A 17,781-nucleotide genomic window follows, 5' to 3' on the forward strand; every position below is an offset into this window, starting at 1 on the left:
CTAGATGAACTATTCCAGATCCTGAAAGATGATGCTGTGGAAAGTGCTGCACTCAATATGCAATATGCACTCAATATGCAATATGCCGGCTCCTGGCAAAAAATAATTCATGTGTGGATAAATAATATATCATGAAATCAGTAGCAAAGAAGCTGAAGCTTTTGTAATTAGCTACTCAATTAAAATTTTTAGAGTGCTTTGATGAGGATGATGGTGATAGATGTTAATTTTTTTTTTTTCCTGTTTCAGAAAAATCAGAGATGGTGGCAGGTTGCCCCTTTATCCATATCATCCGAAAGGATATAGATGTTTACTCCAAAATCCTGAGAAAACTCTTCAATGAATCCCACGGAATCTTCGTGGGCCTCCAAAGAATTGAAGAAGAGTTGACTGGAAAATCCAGAAAAGCTCAGTAAGTTGGCTGCTGATAGGTGCTGCCTCCCACAACTAAATTTTGAAAAACCAAGTGAAATGCATCCTTTTCCTTTTGCACAATGGATGGACCTCCTGGAGAAATATGGGACTCCATGTTTGATTTTCTGGCCTCTGCTGGGCAGTATAAGTCCTTACGGTCACGGATGGAGAAGTCCTACAGAGAATGTGTGAATGGCTGCCAGTTGACTTGCTGGCTGCTTGATGAGCTTTCTTTGTTTCTATTCCTACTAAATTTACCCTCCAAAGAATAAAATTTAGGCCAGATAAGCACCTGAGAGTCATTGAATGAGGTCCCCCTGTTGAGAGTTTTGTTTTGTCTTTAAAGAATTATTTTCAAGGCATTTTTTTTGGGAAGAGACCAGAAAACTTACATTGTTTATAGACTAGAATTGGTCGAAGTATGGTTTGTGAATTAACTGCATCAGTGTCAGGTACTTATTCAGGCCTCACCTCATATCTCCAAAATTTCTAGGGGTGGATCCTAAAGTCTCTAGGTGAGTCTTAAGTACAAGTGGAGTTTGAGAGACCCTGTGTTAGGTTTTTCTTAGTGTCTATTCATATGTCTAGGGAATAGATAATGTTGGTATTTGTGTTGGGAAAACAAAACGTTTTTCCTGTGTTTCACTCATAACCCTTCTGACATCAAATGTGTGGGAGTTTTCATGCACCAAGCAGTTCTCTGACCCCAGCCGGGTGTCCTGCAATTCAGCTGTATTCTGACACCGCCTACCTGGAGATAACAACAGATTCCATCAATTAGGGGCTCTATCGCACAAAACTGCCTCCCATTCAGATGCCAGTCATAAATAGTGGGTCCCCAGGTTACCTATAGCTGCTCTTCAGCTTAGCTATAAATCAGAGGTTCCCATGGTAACCTCAGGTTTGATAAATTTGCTGGGGGAGCTCACAGAACTCAAGGAAACAAGTTTAGCAGTTCATTAAAGGATATGAGAAAGGACCCAGATGGACAGCCAAGTGACGATGAACGTGGGGCCTGGTCTGGAAGAGTCCCAGGTGCAGGAACCTCGTCCCTGTGGAGGTGGGCTGTGTCACCATCCTGGTACACGGATGTGTTCACCCACCTGGAAGCTCTCCAAACCCCTTGCCTTTGAGATTTTATGGAATCTTCCTCATGTAGGCATGATCAATTATTATCTCCATTTATGGCCCTCTCCCCTCTCCGGGGAAGTCAGGGACAGGGCTGATAATTTCAATTTCTAATACAGCTTGGGCTTTCTGGTGATCAGTCCTCATCCAGGAGCTACCTAGAGTTGGAACAAAAGATGCTGCTGGTGCTCTTGTCATCTAGGAATTTACAAAGTCTTTAGGAGCTGTGAGTCAGGGATTAGGGATGAAGATTAGTGTTTTATTTCTTCTTATAAACCACAGTGTCCAGTATTTTACTTCCTTGATAAGCATTTTACAGATGAATCACCCCAGAGGATACCCTGGTCAGCATGTGTGTGTGCCTGTGTGTTTATGAAAGATCACTGCTGACAAGAGGCTCTGGTACAGGATATTGGTAACTCAGAGAAATCTCTATTGACCATAGCATGTCAAAAGTCCTGTAATTCCCTGAAGGCAGGGACCCTGTCTTGTTTATGTGGGCCTTCTGTTCCCAGATACCCTCATTTACCTATATAGTAGGTGCTTTTAAAAATTTGCTGAATTTAATAAATTAGTGATCTTGTGAATGTCCTTCTAATGGTGGGATGGTAGCTCTTGTTTTGTGCGTGGGGGTCAGCATATCATCTTGTTTTTGGGCCAGGTGAGTTATTTATTCGGGACTGAGTCTTGACTGAAAAATTAAGTGAGAGTGTGTACAAGTTGCTTCAACTGCTGCTGGCCCCATTGTACCTTCTGTTCATCTTTAAAGGGAGCTAGAAAATAAAAGTAAATGGAGCCAGTAGGCAGCATTTAGGTCTCTTCATTTAGAACTAACGTTTCTTTCCAAGGATCTATATCTTGGTAACTAATAGTCAGTTTCTTTTTTGTTTGTTTTTTTCTGCTCTTTCCTTTTTTAAGAACTCTGTTTTGAAATAATTTTAAACATACAGAAAAAGTGCAAAAATAATAGACTTCTGTACATCCCTCATCCAGCTTCTCTGATGTTAGTATCTTATATAACCACATTACTGGTATTTAAACCGGGAAACTTAAATGTTGATGCAGTATGATTAACTGAAGGCCTTATTTCAGTTCCACCATTTTTTCCACTAATGTCCTTTTTTCTCTTCTGCAACCAAATGAGGTTGCATTTAGTTTTTTTCTCCCTAATCTGATTCATGGCCTTATTACTTTTGAAAAATATTGACCAATTATCTTGGAAACCGTCCCTCAAAACTGTCCTGGGTTTGTCAGATGTTTTCTCATGACTGAGCAGAGATTATGAATTTTTAGCAAGACTACCACAGAAGTGGTGTGATATGTCCTTCCTCACACATCATCACATCATGAGGTTCATGATGCTGATGTTTTATTATTTTATATTGACCTTGATCACTTGGTTAATGTGGTTTCTACTGGGTTTCTGTACTATAAAGTTATCATCTTTCCCTTTATAACTAGTAAGTATTTGAGGGAAAAACTCTGAGACTATGAAAATCCCATTTCTCCTCAAATTTCAACCACTAATTTTAGGATCCATTAGTGGGTCTCGTTTGAGACAATTAATATCCTTGTGGACTCATGGATATTTCTTTTAGTCCCTGGGTTATATGGTATTTTGTTTATTTTGTGGCTCAAGTTGTTTTAGCTTTGGCCATGAGGAACTCCTTCAAGTTGCCTCCTGTCTGTCAGCAAGCTTTTTATCTTTTTTTTTTTTTTTTTTTATAGTTTCTGTCATCACAAGATGTTCCTTATTTTTTGTCACCACAAACTGTTCCAGGTTCATCTTGTATGCCATTTCATCTTTTGTAGATTAGTTCGAGTGAGTAAAAACTACCGATCAGTCATAAGAGCGTGCATGGAGGAAATGCACCAATTTGCAGGTAAGTATTGTGTGTGTGTGTGTGTGTGTGAGTAATTGAAGTATTTATCTGGCTGTAAGTACTACAAGGTAAAATCTGATTGACATTCTAGTTTAAAACTTACTTTCCTATCTTACATAATCTGTAATTTTCTGGCAGTTGTCTTGAGTACATTTTAGAACAAATTAGAACATATTATGTTAGCAAGTATGAGGCTAAAGGGCCAAATTAAAGACCTTTGACAATTACATTCCAGTTCTTTGATCTTGGTGATTGAAAGTTACCATAACCCTGAGAGCCATATGACTCGTAGGTGCTGGATAGAATCTCATATAGCATGGTGGTCTCTACGTTTGCCACATTGTAATTGAAAGAGCCACTTGTCATTTCTGGGCCATGGTTTGAGATCATTGATGTACAACAGAGATATGAAGCATGTTTCAAAAAAAATCTGTAGTGAAAACTGGTGGTCATCAGAAGGCACAAGCCGTAGTGCCTGTCTGTGAAGCTCTAACAGTAAGACTCGAGTTACATTGCTCACTTAAAATGCTTTGTGTTTTGTCAGTTGCTGATAAAGATTCAGCCATTGGCCGCCAGTTCAGCAGCCAGGTAAGGGGGTGGGGCCACCTGTGTTGTACCAGCACCATTTATGTCCTTCTGAGTCCTCAGTAACCACCGGGGGTGGCTTTGTAATCACTGATACTGCAGACGTCTGTTTTCTTGCCAGGTGGACAGGCACCTCCTTGGAGTGGTAGGAATCATCTTGAACCTCCTGGTGCCCTCTCCAAGGCTTAGCGCCTTGGAACACAAGGATGTGCTTGTACGAGTTTTCAGCTCTTAGGGGAAATATAAATCCTAAGCACGGTGTGTCACCTGAGATAGTGAGCTGAGCTTTTAGAACCACTGCTTAGTCTCATAAACTATACTCAGTGAACCAGTATTTATAAATGGCAGGTTGTTACATTTTAATTGGAAGGTGACTTAAAGAATTCTCATTCTTTGGTTAGAATTTTGATATTATTCAAACTCAGTAGTCAATAGGGACTGGTACACCATCTCTGAAGTCATCAGACCATCTATTTTTCCTTACGATTAAGGTATAAATTTCTGTGATTGTATAAGAAGGATGATAGGGGTACTGCATATTCCTAAGGTCAGGGTCCACAGCTGATTTATTTTGGAGTCTTACATTGGATTTACTTTTTTAATAGACTGTTTCCTAAATATCAGTCCCTTGAATATCAACATCATTAATTTTTGCTGTACCTGTATATTACGATATTATTTGCTAAATATTTTTCTAAAAATCATTTCTCCCTTTTTACTAAGAGCTGTTTCCTAAACTGTAATATTCATCAAGATCATGGGTGTAAAGAGCTGCTTACATTTTCCTAACGCACGTTAAACTAAAACCACAACCATTAAAACAGAAACTATTATTCTGTGTCCCACCCCGTAAAATTCTCTGACTGTCTTGTGGGGAACCCTACCATAGGAACAGTCTATAAATGTTGAGTTAATGAACGACCATCATGTGTTTCAAGCTCTGCTTTGTTTCTTAGCTCTAGGGGGAAAAAATCGTAGGAATGTTTTCAGTCAAAACTTGGCCTCTGTTCCTTCCTTAGGTCTCCATTCTGTCAGCAATGGAGCTCATTTGGAACCTTTGTGAGATTCTTTTTATTGAAGTAGCCCCAGGTGAGGTGGCAGAGGTGTCCCCCTACCCTGTCCTGTGCTGTGATGAGTGTTTTGTTGCCTAGAATGTGCTTTTTGTTGCTTTTCATCAATATAAGCATTGGGAAGTATTACAGGATGCCTGAAGAAGCCTGTGTTTTTGTTAAGATACTGCAAAAAGAGTCAGAGTATCTTCTGAAAACCTTAAGTTGTAGGCAGGTGACCCCTAAAAACTATGAAGTAACAGATATTAAACTAGCGTGCGAAAGGAGTGGTTCATATTTATATCATGGACTGGTGGAGCTTTACAAAGTTTTAGAAGCTCGGGAGAGGTGTGTGCAGGTTCTTCCCCAGCCTCCGAGGGAACCAGCCCTCCCAGTTCCCAGGAGACTTAGCTTCCTGAAGCATGAGACAGTACGTTTCTGTTGTTTAAAATGTTAAGAAGAAAAAAGTTGTACAGATATGAGGCAGGACTAGGTGGTGGAAGGCAGAGCCCCTTAGAGAATTTCTTTGCTGGTGATTGGGTCAGGGGCAACCCTACAGCTTCATGCGTCCACTCTGAATTATTCCCTTGATCTTGAATTTGACTGTGGCCAGTACATCATCCTGGCTTGAGTGGGCTCTCTGTGGAGGGGCTGCAGACCTTTTTGCTTCTTCTAATGGCTTATATTACTATTGTCTGTAAGCGTGTATTAGTCTCTGTGCAGTCACAGCTTTTTATTCATACTCCTGCTCAAGCACTGAGCAGCTTGAAATTGAATTGGTTGGTTGTCTGCTCGCCTCCTCCAGTAAATTCTGACTGTTGCTATCTTTTTATCATGGTTGTGTACCTGGCACCTAGTCAGTACCATCCCCATATGGTCATTACTGATGTGGTCACTGAGTATTGTGTAGTTGTGAAGAAGCTGGGGGTGGTCAGGGTGGTGAGGTTTGGGTATCATGTTCAGCCCCCCTGATGATTCAGTGAAAGGTTGAGCTGCCTGGCAGAAGTCCACAGAAGCCCACAAGAGTCCATTCACTAGCTCAGCCCTGTGGTCAGGACCATACGCCGCTCACTGAAGAGGGGCAAACCACTTCCTCCATAGTTTGCTCGCCTGCCCTACACTCTCTGTACTTCGGGAAAATGGAATTTACTGCTTGTGTGTTTCCTCCCAGCTGGCCCGCTCCTCCTGTACCTCCTTGACTGGGTCCGACTGCATGTGTGCGAGGTGGACAGTTTGTCGGCAGATGTTCTGGGCAGTGAGAATCCAAGCAAACACGAGAGCTTCTGGAACTTGGTAAGACCCTCGTGTGTGCTGGGCCTCCCTGCCTTCCGCCTCGTATTCTCTTTGGCCTGTGCTCCTGGGCCGGCCTGAGGGTTTCCCTGCTGAGCCCATGTGCGTGTGGTTCTTTGAGTCTGTGATCATGGAGACGTGCTTAGGGAGGTGTTTTCTTCCCTGCTCCGTGGGAGAGTTTTGAACTAAGTTTTCATGTAAGAAAAATAATGCTTTGTAGACTTCACAGTGAGAAGGGAATTTTGATCTTTTTGTGGATCTAAGAATGAGGCTTGGTGAAGACAACGCAAAGCTGATGGATAGGTGCTGGGGTAGGGGTTTGATGTCAGTGAGCCGAGGGCTGTTTTGAGGTGTTAGATGTGTTCTGAAGCTGAGTTGTGATGATAGTGCCCAACTCCGTAAACTTACTCCAATTCACTGAATTAGACACTTAAACAGGTGAATGTTTATAAGATGTACATTGCAATCAGTAAAGCTATTAAAAACAAAGACATTGATGATCCCAGTCATTTTAGATGGTCAGTTTGAAAGTCAGTGTGTATGTGTGTATTCTGTGTCTGGGAGAGCAGTACTTTTCCATTCATCTATACTGACCTATCACCCAGTTTGGAGTGACCAGAGAGGAGGTTGCTGATTGACTTGAATGTTGGAGACTTATAACATCTGAAATTCAGGTAAAGAGCTGCTGCCTTTGAGGCTGTTTCTGAGGCCTTCGGGTGCTCGGAGATCTGTGCAGGTGAGGGGAGAGTCTTGGTTCAGAAATGGGCAGGCCTAGGTTTTAAGTGTGTGGTTCAGTCTCTGTGTATTTGAGTGGTGCTGTGTTCGGGCCCTGAGCAAACAATCAGGACCAAAGCAGGCAGTGATTCCTGCCCTTACGGAGCTTGCATTCTGGGTGGGGAGACAGAAATACAGAAGCAAGTAAAATATGTGTAAAAGTGAAGTGCTCTGCAGAGAAAGAGCAGGGGAGGGGAATTGGGAGTGTTAAAGTCGAGGAAGGGCACCCTTGTGAGGTGGCTTGTGAGTAGGAACCTGAGGAGGTGACGAGGGGTAAGGGCTTAGCTCCTAGAGAGGCAGCGTGGTGGTGGTGCTTAGTCACTCAGTCCTGTCTGACTCTTGGGACCCCGTGGACTATAGCCCACCAGGTTCCTCTGTCTATGGGGTTTTCCAGGCAAGGATACTGGAATGGGTTGCTGTTTCCTTCTCCAGGGGATCCTCCAGACCCAGGGATCAAACCTGCGTATTCTGCATTAGCAGGAGGATTCTTTACCACTGAGCCACCAGGAAAGCCCCAGAGAAGCAGGGTAGTTGAATGCTAAGAACAGGGTCTGTGGTGCCAAGCTGCCCAGGTTAGCATCCCAGCTCTGCCTCTTACCAACTGTAAGCTCTAGTGAGTCACTTAACTGCCTTTAGTTTCTTCATCTGTAGCCTGGAGAGTGTAACACCTGTCCCACAGGGCTGTTGATTGGGTTAGTTGAAGGAGATAAAGGTATGACCTAGCTGGTGGACAGAGTAGAGCTCCCGTTTTACTCGTGAGTCAGCTGGGGTAAGGAGGACATTGGAGAGTCAAACACAGGAACACTGTGATCTGACTGAGATTTTCTTTTCTTTTTAGAAACATGTATCTATTTGGCTGTGCTGGGCCTTAGCTATGGCACTCGGGCTCTTTAGTCGCAGCATGTGAACTCTTCATTGTGGCGTGTGGGGTCTAGTTCCCTGACCAGGGATGGAACCCAGGCTCCCTGCATTGGGAGCACTGAGTCTTAGCCACTGGACCAGCAGGGAAGTCCCTGATGTAGGTTTTCAAAGGCTTTTCTGGCTGCACTGCTGAGAACAGAGCAAAAGCAGAGCGGAGAGACCAGTCTGGAGGCTCAGGTCCTAAATCAGGCAGCTGTGGTGGTAACTTGGACGCGGGTAGGAGCTGAGCGGAGGAGGTGGTGAGAGGTGATTCGATTCTGGATGCAGTTTAAAGGTACAGTGATAGGATTCACTAAGAGTTGGATGTGTAAGAAATAGAAGAATGTAGGTTGGTGGGCTGGCGCCAACCCGGTGCTCACGGCGAGGCAGGTTAAGGTACCCGAGGGCCAAGTGGGGCCACTGGCGATAGGACGTGTGTGTCTGGATCAGGGAGGGGTGGGACTCGCAGCACGTGTGTCCTTGGCTTCTTCTTCCTTTTCTTTTGCCTTGGCTTGCAGGATCTTAGTTCCCCAACCAGAAATTGAACCCAGGCCATAAAATAGCATGGAAAAACCTGAACCAAATTTGGCTAACCCAGTATTTGAGCTAGAACTTTTTCTTTTAATTGAAACTTTTACGGATCAGTGCTTTATTTGATGCACTTTGGTAATTTTTATTTTCTATTTCATTTTTAAAAAGTCACTCATACCTGCAGTGGGATACAACAACATGCAGTTCGAAAAGCATGGTACAGGTTAGAAGGTTAGATGGTTGGATGAAATAGATTACCTCTGAGGGAGGAACCACCACGCTTCTCTGGGACGAGGAAGCCAGAGCGGGCTGGGGGAACTGGCTGCTGAGCCTCCGCCTGGATGGTGTATTCTTGGTGTCCCCCCAGGTGACCACCTTGGTGCTGCAGGGCCGGCTGGACGAGGCACGACAGATGCTCTCCAAGGAAGCCGACAGCAACCCCACCTCTGCAGGCATGTGCCGAGTCCTGGGGGACCTGATGAGGACCATGCCCGTTCTCAGCGTATGTGGAGCCGCCCGGGCCGCGGAGAGGGCTTCATACAGGGAGCGTGAGGGGCTGGCATGGTGACCGCCCCGTCCGCGTCTCTCCCACAGCCTGGGAACACGCAGACCCTGGCGGAGCTGGAGCTGAGGTGGCAGCACTGGCACGAGGGATGTGAGCGGCACCTCCAGGACGGCACGTTCGCCTCCAGCCCCCACCTTGAGTCCCTCTGCAAGGTCTGCGGGGAGCGGGTCCTGGCCAGGGGCCAAGCTAGCTCCTCCTGGGGCCCTGGGCATCCAGCCCAGCAGCAGCTCCTCCTCAGACGGGGCTCTGTATGGGCCCTGTGGGGGAGGAGTGAGCTTTTGACTCAGCTGCTCCAGCTGAGATGAGCCTTACGGGGACGTGTCCCCAGAGTTAAGAGACAGCGTCTCTTCTCAGGTCCTGCTGGGAGATGATGCCGCCCTGCTGGAGCAGAAGGAGCTTCTGAGTAACTGGTATCACTTCCTGGTGACCCGGCTGCTGTACTCTCAGCCCACGGTCAAGCCCATGGATCTGCACCTCTACGCCCAGGTGCCTCGGCTCCTCCGGGAGGGAAGGGGAGTCGGCGTCCGGGGCTCCGCTCCCTGCCGGGTCACTTTCACCATGTGGCCCTGTTGACTTGACCCTCCCTGGAGAACAGAGGGGGCTTTCCTTGGGCCCAATTTGAAGGACCCCATCGCCCTTCTCCAGGGTTCCCTACACAGCAGCCCTGCCTGCCCCCTTGAGTCTCTGCCACCATCCAGGGATTGAATGGGTCACCACCTTTCCACAGTCCAGCCTTGACCTGTTTCTGGGAGGTGAGAGCAGCCCGGAGCCCCTGGACAACATCTTGATGGCAGCCTTCGAGTTTGACATCCACCAAGTGATCAAGGAGTGCAGGTAGGACCCACTGCACCACCACCACGCTGAGCGCCTCAGGCTTTCAGCTCAGCGTCTAGTGCGTTCCCCGCGTTGTACGCCCATCACCGCCGTCCTTTTCTAGAGTGTCCTGCTCCTTCCTGTTGGTGTCTTAGCCTTCTTCCCACAGACCCTCGCCCCCCCGCCACAGCCACGTTAGGTAGACAGTGTCTTCTCTCTGGACAAGCCTGGGGGCCTTCCTGAGGCTTGCAGGCTCCCGTATCTGTAACAGTTTCCACTTCAGGGATATTTAAAGTAATATTGCAAGAAATTACTATGGTATTTAAAATCCAGAAATAGCCAGCCAGCTTATTTCTTGGAACCTGATGGACATGCAGCCACCTTACAGGACAGCACTTCTCTGGTGAGCCAGGAGCTACCACACCACCACACGAGGCTAGGTCTGTTCGGAGCAGAGATTCTACATCAGCCCCCTCCCCAGATCTCTCCCCAGACCTTCAGCAAGGCAGGAAAGGGAGGGTGAAACAATGAATCCAAAGCAAAGCTTTCCAGAATCCCCACCTGTAGTCAGAGAGAACTTCTTCCCCTCCCTCCTTGTGCAGAGGGAGAAGGCCGGGAACAGGCAGGTGGCCCTGCTCAGGCATCGAATTCACTGACCTCAACTGGATCTTTTCTTTGTTAGTGAATCTGGGCAGTGGGAACGTCTCCCCACTTCCACCCTCCACCCCCACCCCACCCATGCTACCTGCTCTTCCTGTTTGGCCAAAAGAAAGCCAAGGTCCACCATTCAGAAAATGGTGTTAGACTTGGAGAAAGGAAGGTTTGTGTCCGTATTCTTTTCACAAACCTCTAAAATAAGACTGGTTGGACCTGGAAGATAACTTACAGAATTCAGCTGGTTTTGGCGAGGGATTGTATCTGCAGTGAAGGATCAGTGGGTGTGGCTCCCAGAGGCACAGACACCAGTCTTTAGCTTTGTCAGTGTCTCTGTCTATAATTCAAAGCAATAGGCATTCCAGAATGTGTTGTCTGTTACAGGCAGTGGGTTATTTCCTCCAGGGCTTCCTTCATAAGCCACATCTGGCATTTTAGGATCAAGACAGATTTGAGCTAAAGGGGAAGGAAGGACAATAAAAAAGGTAAAGCACCTTGCTGCTTTCAGTGGTTGTAGAAGGAAAAGAGAAAGAAGTGTACGAAGAGGCGTGGCACTAATGAACGCCGCTGAAAAACGCATCACCCCTGCCAGTCTTGAAGGAGGAATGATCAGGCTTGCAGCCCCTCAGTCTGGGCATCCGTCTGCCCTGGCAGGCAGGGAAAATATCGAGGTATTTCCACTAGCTGGGAATCTAGGAGCTCGGGTTTTCCTGACCAGTAAGCTGCTTCCTGCCCTACTCTGAAAAGCAGGTCCCGGGACCTCTGCCCATTAATTGAAAGAAGGGCTGAAGTATCCTCAGAGAGAGAGTGGCCTCCTGGACGAGGAAGGGTGGGATCTGGGTCTCCTGAGTACTTGCTTTCTCACGGGTTGTTCCGGTTAGGCCCCAGCTCGCTTCCCAGGGGAGAGTGGCGCCTCTGTCTGGGGTGGGCCGGGGGGCTGGTGCTGTGGAGGAGCCTTGAGCTTCAGGTGTGGTGTCAGCTGTTCACTCCTCTTGGGGGGAATGAGGAAACCCTTCCTCAGCCAGAAGGGAGCTTTCTATGGGGGTACCTGATGACCCCCATGTCAACAATGCCAGGCCGTGGGGCAGACAGGGCTCCTGAGGCAGAGCAGAGAGACCCTGAAAGTGAAAGTGTAATCGCTCAGTCGTCTCTGGCTCTTTGTGATCCTATTGACTGTATATAGCCGCCAGGCTCCTCAGTCCATGGGATTTTCCAGGCAAGAATGCTGGAGTGGGTTGCCATTTCCTTCTCCAGGGGATCTTCCTGACACAGGGATTGAACTCACGCCGCCCGCATGGTGGGCAGGCTCTTTATTCTTTACCGTCTGAGCCATGAGGGAATTCCAGGGAGGCCCTGGGAGACCACAGTTTACCAGCTCCTGCTGAAGGGCCATGTGTTTGCCTGGCATATCCACAGCTGGAGGAAAAATTGGATTTCTTCCCTTGTGGGTTGCAGTTGCCAATTCTTGCCATCCAGCAAAAGGAAAAGGCGAACTGGCATGTACTTCACAGGATGACAGCAGCCCCAGGGCAGGGCAGACAGCCCATTTAGTCAGTCATTCAGTGTAAACCAATCCCTACTGTTTTTATATCCCGAGAGCAGGATTTTTCACCCTAGCAACATTGAAGGTGCTTTTCCCTCTCCCAAGATTTAAAAAATACTCAAGCATTATATACAGATGCAGAAAGGCCTATGCCAAGTAACAAATTAAAAATGTAACTCAAAATGATGTATTCACACTGCAGTGAGTGCATTGGTATATTCTATACAAAATGCTAGTGAGTTTACAAAATTTGGTGATGTAAAAAAACATCTGGAACATTTAGAGGGTCCTAGAAAATGTCATTTTTAATAAGGGCTAGAGATGATTTTAGGTTTTGATTAAATGTGGTTTGGGGACGGACTTTTAGACCTTCGTTATGTGTCAGATTACATATCCAGTAAAATCAAATTATTAATCATGTAATCAAGCAAAAATTTTTATACAAAGTATTAATAGACAATACAAGGTGGTTTTTAAAGTGCTGTCATGTATATATAATTGTGTTCATAAAATATGCTAATCAAAACTATGCAGCAGTGAGAAATGTTAATAGAACATAAACAGCAATCCAAATGCACACAGATATAGTTCTTTGAATTCCATGTCTCATCAAGAATCAAATCCCATCGATTTTTTCGTCCTTTTCTTAGCCCTTACCCTGTATCTGCATTCTCTGTATCTCACTGGGTCCCTGGATTTTATTTTTCTGTGTGACGTTCTCCAATGAAGCATCTCGCTGGCTGCTGTTTTGGGGTTGAATGTCCTTCTCAGGGTGTTACTAGTCCCCACCTAGCAGGCGACAGAGCCCAGCTTGCCACTGTGCCTCCCCTCCTTTTACAGCAAAGGAGGTGTGGGCTCCTGCTTATGCTCCACACCTGCAGGCCGTGGCTGCTCATCCTGACGTTGCTTCTTGCCTTGGTATCTGAACCCGTAGCATCGCCCTGAGCAACTGGTGGTTCGTGGCCCATCTGACAGACCTGCTGGACCACTGCAAGCTGCTGCAGTCGCACAACCTCTAGTAAGGACGCCGTGGCCATGCCAGCCTTCTGCTTGGTGCCACCCAGGCCCTTGAGGGTGGGGTGACCAGAATGCCTCGGAGGGAGGTTGGGCTGCTGAAGGGGGCCCTGAAGAGCAGCCCGGGAGCCTTGGTCTCGTGGTCTGTTCTCTGCCAGCTTTGGATCCAACATGAGAGAGTTCCTCCTGCTGGAATATGCCTCAGGACTCTTTGCTCATCACAGGTAGGAAGGCCGCAGGGCTGAGGGGCAGCGGGGTGCTCTCCAGCAGGCACTGCCCGTGCCAGATGGGGTTCTATCCAGTCTGGTTCTTTGACGGCACAGGGTCTGGGGAGGAGCTGCCTTGGAGGCTAGTTCCTGGCCCCAGGGCAGCCTCTGGGCTTGCCAGGCCCTCATGTCTGTCCCCCTCGGACCCATGCAGCCTGTGGCAGTTGGCTGTGGACTACTGTGACCACTGTCCTGAGCTGGGCCGGGTCTCTTTGGAGCTGCATATTGAGCGGATTCCTTTGACCACGGAGCAGAAAGCCCTCAAGGTACTGCGGGTCTGCGAGCAGCGTCAGATGACGGAGCAAGGTGAGTGGACTCTCCTCCCAGCCTTCAGAGAGTCTGGGCAGTAGCTGCCAGGAGGTGAGCCAGAGCACTGGAGAATCCCTGGGGCAGGGGAAGGAAGAGCTAGGGACCCACTGGGACCTAGAAGCAGTCAGGCACGCTGCCTGTTAAGGTCCTGACCACGTCTACGCTCATGCTTCCAACCAGAGGTCGGGCTGGGGCAGCCGTGGTTTGTCCTGTCCCAGGGGGGTTGCCGTTGCTGGCTCAGGCTGGCTTGGGGGGATGCAGGACGGAGGTGACTCAGGAAGAGCATGGGGAGATGCTGATGAAGTTTGCCCCGTCTCTTCCCCCTTCACTGTCAAGTGGTACAGGCCTAAATAGTTCTTCTTCCCAGAGGCACTGCGTGTTCATGACCGTCCCTGAAAGCATACAGTACTCAGGACCCAAAGCTTGGTAGGATTTTCAGCATGTGGACAGATAATGACGTGTGATATGTGGGGAGCCTTGCAAATATTCTTGCTACCCCTGAAGTGAAACCTACTCAAAACCAAAGCCTACCAGGGTGGGTCGTACGGTTAACGAGGCCAGAAGACAATTTATAAACCTCACAGTTCCTAGTTGCTGCTGCTCAGCTGTACTTGGAGCCCACAGAGAAGCCACATAAAACTCAGAGGCGGTGGGAAGGCTGCTCCTATCTCGGCAGGGTTTGGGAATGGAGTGATTTGTAGGGTAAACAATTTGCCTTTTCTCTTTTCCCTGCAAAGTCCGCAGCATCTGTAAGGTCTTGGCCATGAAGGCAGTCCGCAACAATCGTCTGGGGTCTGCGCTGTCTTGGAGCATTCGAGCCAAAGACGCTGCCTTTGCCACGCTGGTGTCAGACAGGTGGGCGCCCCTTCTGTGTGCTTCCCGGGTGCTGCCTGCGAAGTTGCAGGGCTGAGGAGGGGGCCTGGGACTGCTGCTCTCATTTCTGGGCTGGCCTTGCAGGTTCCTCAGGGATTACTGCGAGCGAGGCTGCTTCTCTGACCTGGACCTCATTGACAACCTGGGGCCAGCCATGATGCTCAGTGATCGACTGACGTTCCTGGGTGAGTCTCTGAGCTGTCCCCTGGGCCTTCAGCACAAGCACACAGATATGGACTTGCACAGAAGTTCTAGACTTCTCCAGTCCAAAACACACAGAACTCTAAGGGACTTCCCTGGCAGTCCAGTGGTTGAGACTCCATGCTCTCTTCCGGCCTCTGGGCCCTCCACGGGGGCTGCTTGCGGGCTGACTGCAGACTGTTTGCCCACGCGTCACGAACCTCAAACCAGGGGCGGATTCTGTCACAGGTTGTCTCCAAACGGCGTTTTCCCGGAACTTGCTTGGGATTCCGTTTCAAATCTGTAAGATTGTCACCAGATGGCAAAGTTTTCGGTAGATTTGCCCAGATATGGTACTTGTATAATGTGGAGACGTACCATTGAGAAAGGTGGGGTTACTTCTCCGGGAATTCAAGGCTTCTCGTTATTCTGGTTGGTCTTACTCTGTTAGTCTTAGGTTTTGAAGAACTGATGTTTAAAGTCATCAGGATGTGACTTTTTAAGAGATAAGTGGTTTTTTTTTTTCCCACTAGGAAAGTACCTATTTCATCTACATTTTCAAACAGTATAAAATTGTCTATGGTATTAAAATTTTTTGATCTCCAAAAAAAAAAAGACTCCATGCTTCCACTTCAGGGGGTACAGGTTTGATCCCTGGTTGGGGAACCAAGAGCCCACATACTGTGCAGCATGACCAAAGGGGGAAAAAAACAGATCAAAATACACAGGAGCCTGTGTGGTCTCTGCAAAGTGTATTTTTTGGTTAACATTTTCTGGTAATTTGAAACTTAGAAATCGTGAAAGTAGTGTAAGGAATAAGAGACTGCCCTACACACTTTACCAAGTTAACCAGTTATTTATGTTTTTGCCTCATTTGTTTTATTCTGTCAGTCAGGTTTTTTGGGAATAGTTTCAAAGTATGTTGGAGACATTGTTTCCCTTCCTCCATAAATATCTGAGCATGTATATCCTAAAGAATAAGAACATTCTCTTAACCAGTTAGGAAAATCAGGAGGTTCAGCATTGATACAGTACTCTCACCTAGTCCATATTCTGATTCCATCAGTTGTCCCAGTAGTCCTTTGTCATGAATTTAGTCTTCGAATCTCATTAATGCCTCTGCCTTTGTTGGTCTTCCTTAACCTTGACGTTTTTGCAGTTTGTTCAGCTCTCTTGTAGAATATTCTTACTTTAGGTTTATTCATGAACAGCCTCAGGTTATATACTTAGCAGGAATTCCACTGAGGAGATGTGTTAATAGGAACTCCTTAGTGGAGTTCACCTTGATCACTTGGTTAAAGCAGCATCCACCAGGGGTCTCCTCTAAAATTTATTAAACTATAGAGCTGTACTTCGATATTATTTAAATCTCCTCATACTTTGATCCACTAGTGTTCGTAACTACTGGTTATTTTCTGACTGCGGATAAAATTGTGTTTTAGTTGGCATTCCTATATGGAATTCCCCCTCCTCCCGTTTATTCTTTCATTTATATCAGCCATGGCCTCGAGGGTTATTTTATTCAGTCTGTTATCAACCATATCTCTCGTTCATTTTGATGCTTATATTCTCCCAGGTTTGGCTCTTTGGAGCCCCCTTTAAGCAAGGATTTTGAATCCTTTTGGTCTCGTTGGCTGATGAGCTTGGAGGCCGCTTTGGAAGAATTTCCCTGCTCTGGGGTCTCTTGTTCTGGGTCACAGGAGACCTAGGGTTCTCTCCTCCCAATAGGGAAGTACCGCGAGTTCCACCGCTTATACGGGGAAAAACGCTTTGTCGATGCCGCTTCTCTCCTCCTCTCATTGATGACGTCCCAGATTGCCCCCCGGTCTTTCTGGATGACGCTGCTGACAGACGCCCTGCCCCTTTTGGAACAGAAACAGGTACAGGTTGAGACCACAGTGTCTTCTCTTTTATCCCGTAGCTGTTGCAAATGTATATCCATCCATCATCTCCTAAGTAGGGGTGTGTGTTTGTATCCCCATAGCGCCCACTCTGGAAATCTAGTATCTCAAGTTATCAAGTTAAGTCTAACTTGAAATGAGGCAGCCGTCCACTGGCAGTGCTCAGCCCAGGGCCCTGACGAGAAGAGCTGGGAGTGGGTGGGGCCTCTCACCCGCCAGTACACTTCTCCACATGAGATACAAAAAAGGCTGCCTCAGCCCGAGCCCTTGCACAGACCACTGCAGGCTCTGGCTGGCGAGCAGCTCCGCGAAGCAGCCTCTCCCCGCAGGTGATCTTCTCCGCAGAGCAGACGTACGAGCTTCTGAGGTGTCTGGAGGACCTGACCTCAGGAAGGCCGCTGTGTGGAGAGCCCGACGCCCAGCAGCTCCAGGTCCGTCTGATGGTTCCAGGATGGAGAGGCGAGAAGGCACCCTGCCCCACAAGATGCTGGCCCCTTACAAACTCACACGCCTCTCACGTTACCACTTGTGACTGGGGCACGCTAACTTTTTGGGAGGAGATGGGGTGACTTTAGTGTTCTGGGCTCTCCATCTTCTTTCCTGTCAGTTGTGGTGGGCCTCTGCATGCAGCTTGGTCTCATATTAAGAACTTGCTAGAAGATACTACTGAACGTTTTGGGCTCTTTATCTCCCTTTGGATTAGTCTTGGGAAAGAAGGAAAACTTCCTGCTGGCCTTCACACAGGCTCTCTTTGCTTTTAGGATGATGATATCGAGACCACCAAGGTGGAAATCCTGAGACTTGCTCTTGCGCGGAATCTTGCTCGGTCAATTATAAAAGAAGGCTCACTGGAAGGTTCCTGAACTTGGCTCCAACATGGTATCTTTGTAAAGGCAATGTATATACACTTTTAAAAGAATAAATGTTTCTTTTTGCAAATGCAAGTTCTCACAGAACTTACAGTTCTTACACTTGGGGAGGTTTTAAGCTGCCAGCACTGGAAACCTGAGGTAGCCACCTTGGAGAGAGAAGTTACAGGGAACACAGAGCCCTCCTGCCTGCAGGTCGAAACCTGAACAAGAGTGTTCAGTGGTTTGCTTGTGCATCTG

At 47.4% G+C, this 17,781-nt stretch overlaps 1 protein-coding gene across 3 annotated transcripts in view; it reads left to right on the forward strand.

Moving 5' to 3' along the window:
- Positions 1 to 17,612, forward strand: part of NUP85 (nucleoporin 85) — a 29,294-nt gene extending 11,682 nt beyond the window's left edge. For all 3 annotated transcript variants that reach the window (XM_055575117.1, XM_055575118.1, XM_055575119.1), the window contains 17 exons: positions 250 to 412; positions 3,355 to 3,425; positions 3,970 to 4,013; positions 5,030 to 5,099; positions 6,231 to 6,352; positions 8,922 to 9,056; positions 9,149 to 9,271; positions 9,474 to 9,605; positions 9,847 to 9,953; positions 13,064 to 13,147; positions 13,302 to 13,367; positions 13,564 to 13,715; positions 14,456 to 14,573; positions 14,676 to 14,776; positions 16,500 to 16,651; positions 17,002 to 17,103; positions 17,434 to 17,612. In XM_055575117.1, coding sequence (XP_055431092.1) covers positions 250 to 412; positions 3,355 to 3,425; positions 3,970 to 4,013; positions 5,030 to 5,099; positions 6,231 to 6,352; positions 8,922 to 9,056; positions 9,149 to 9,271; positions 9,474 to 9,605; positions 9,847 to 9,953; positions 13,064 to 13,147; positions 13,302 to 13,367; positions 13,564 to 13,715; positions 14,456 to 14,573; positions 14,676 to 14,776; positions 16,500 to 16,651; positions 17,002 to 17,103; positions 17,434 to 17,535 — 1,844 coding nt within the window. In that variant the 3' untranslated portion in view covers positions 17,536 to 17,612. The remainder of the gene's footprint in view (positions 1 to 249; positions 413 to 3,354; positions 3,426 to 3,969; positions 4,014 to 5,029; positions 5,100 to 6,230; positions 6,353 to 8,921; positions 9,057 to 9,148; positions 9,272 to 9,473; positions 9,606 to 9,846; positions 9,954 to 13,063; positions 13,148 to 13,301; positions 13,368 to 13,563; positions 13,716 to 14,455; positions 14,574 to 14,675; positions 14,777 to 16,499; positions 16,652 to 17,001; positions 17,104 to 17,433) is intronic.
- The last annotated feature ends 169 nt before the right edge of the window (positions 17,613 to 17,781 follow it).

The sequence above is a fragment of the Bubalus kerabau genome, chromosome 4 (assembly GCF_029407905.1).
Source record: "Bubalus kerabau isolate K-KA32 ecotype Philippines breed swamp buffalo chromosome 4, PCC_UOA_SB_1v2, whole genome shotgun sequence".
In the NCBI taxonomy this organism is placed as follows: domain Eukaryota; kingdom Metazoa; phylum Chordata; class Mammalia; order Artiodactyla; family Bovidae; genus Bubalus; species Bubalus kerabau.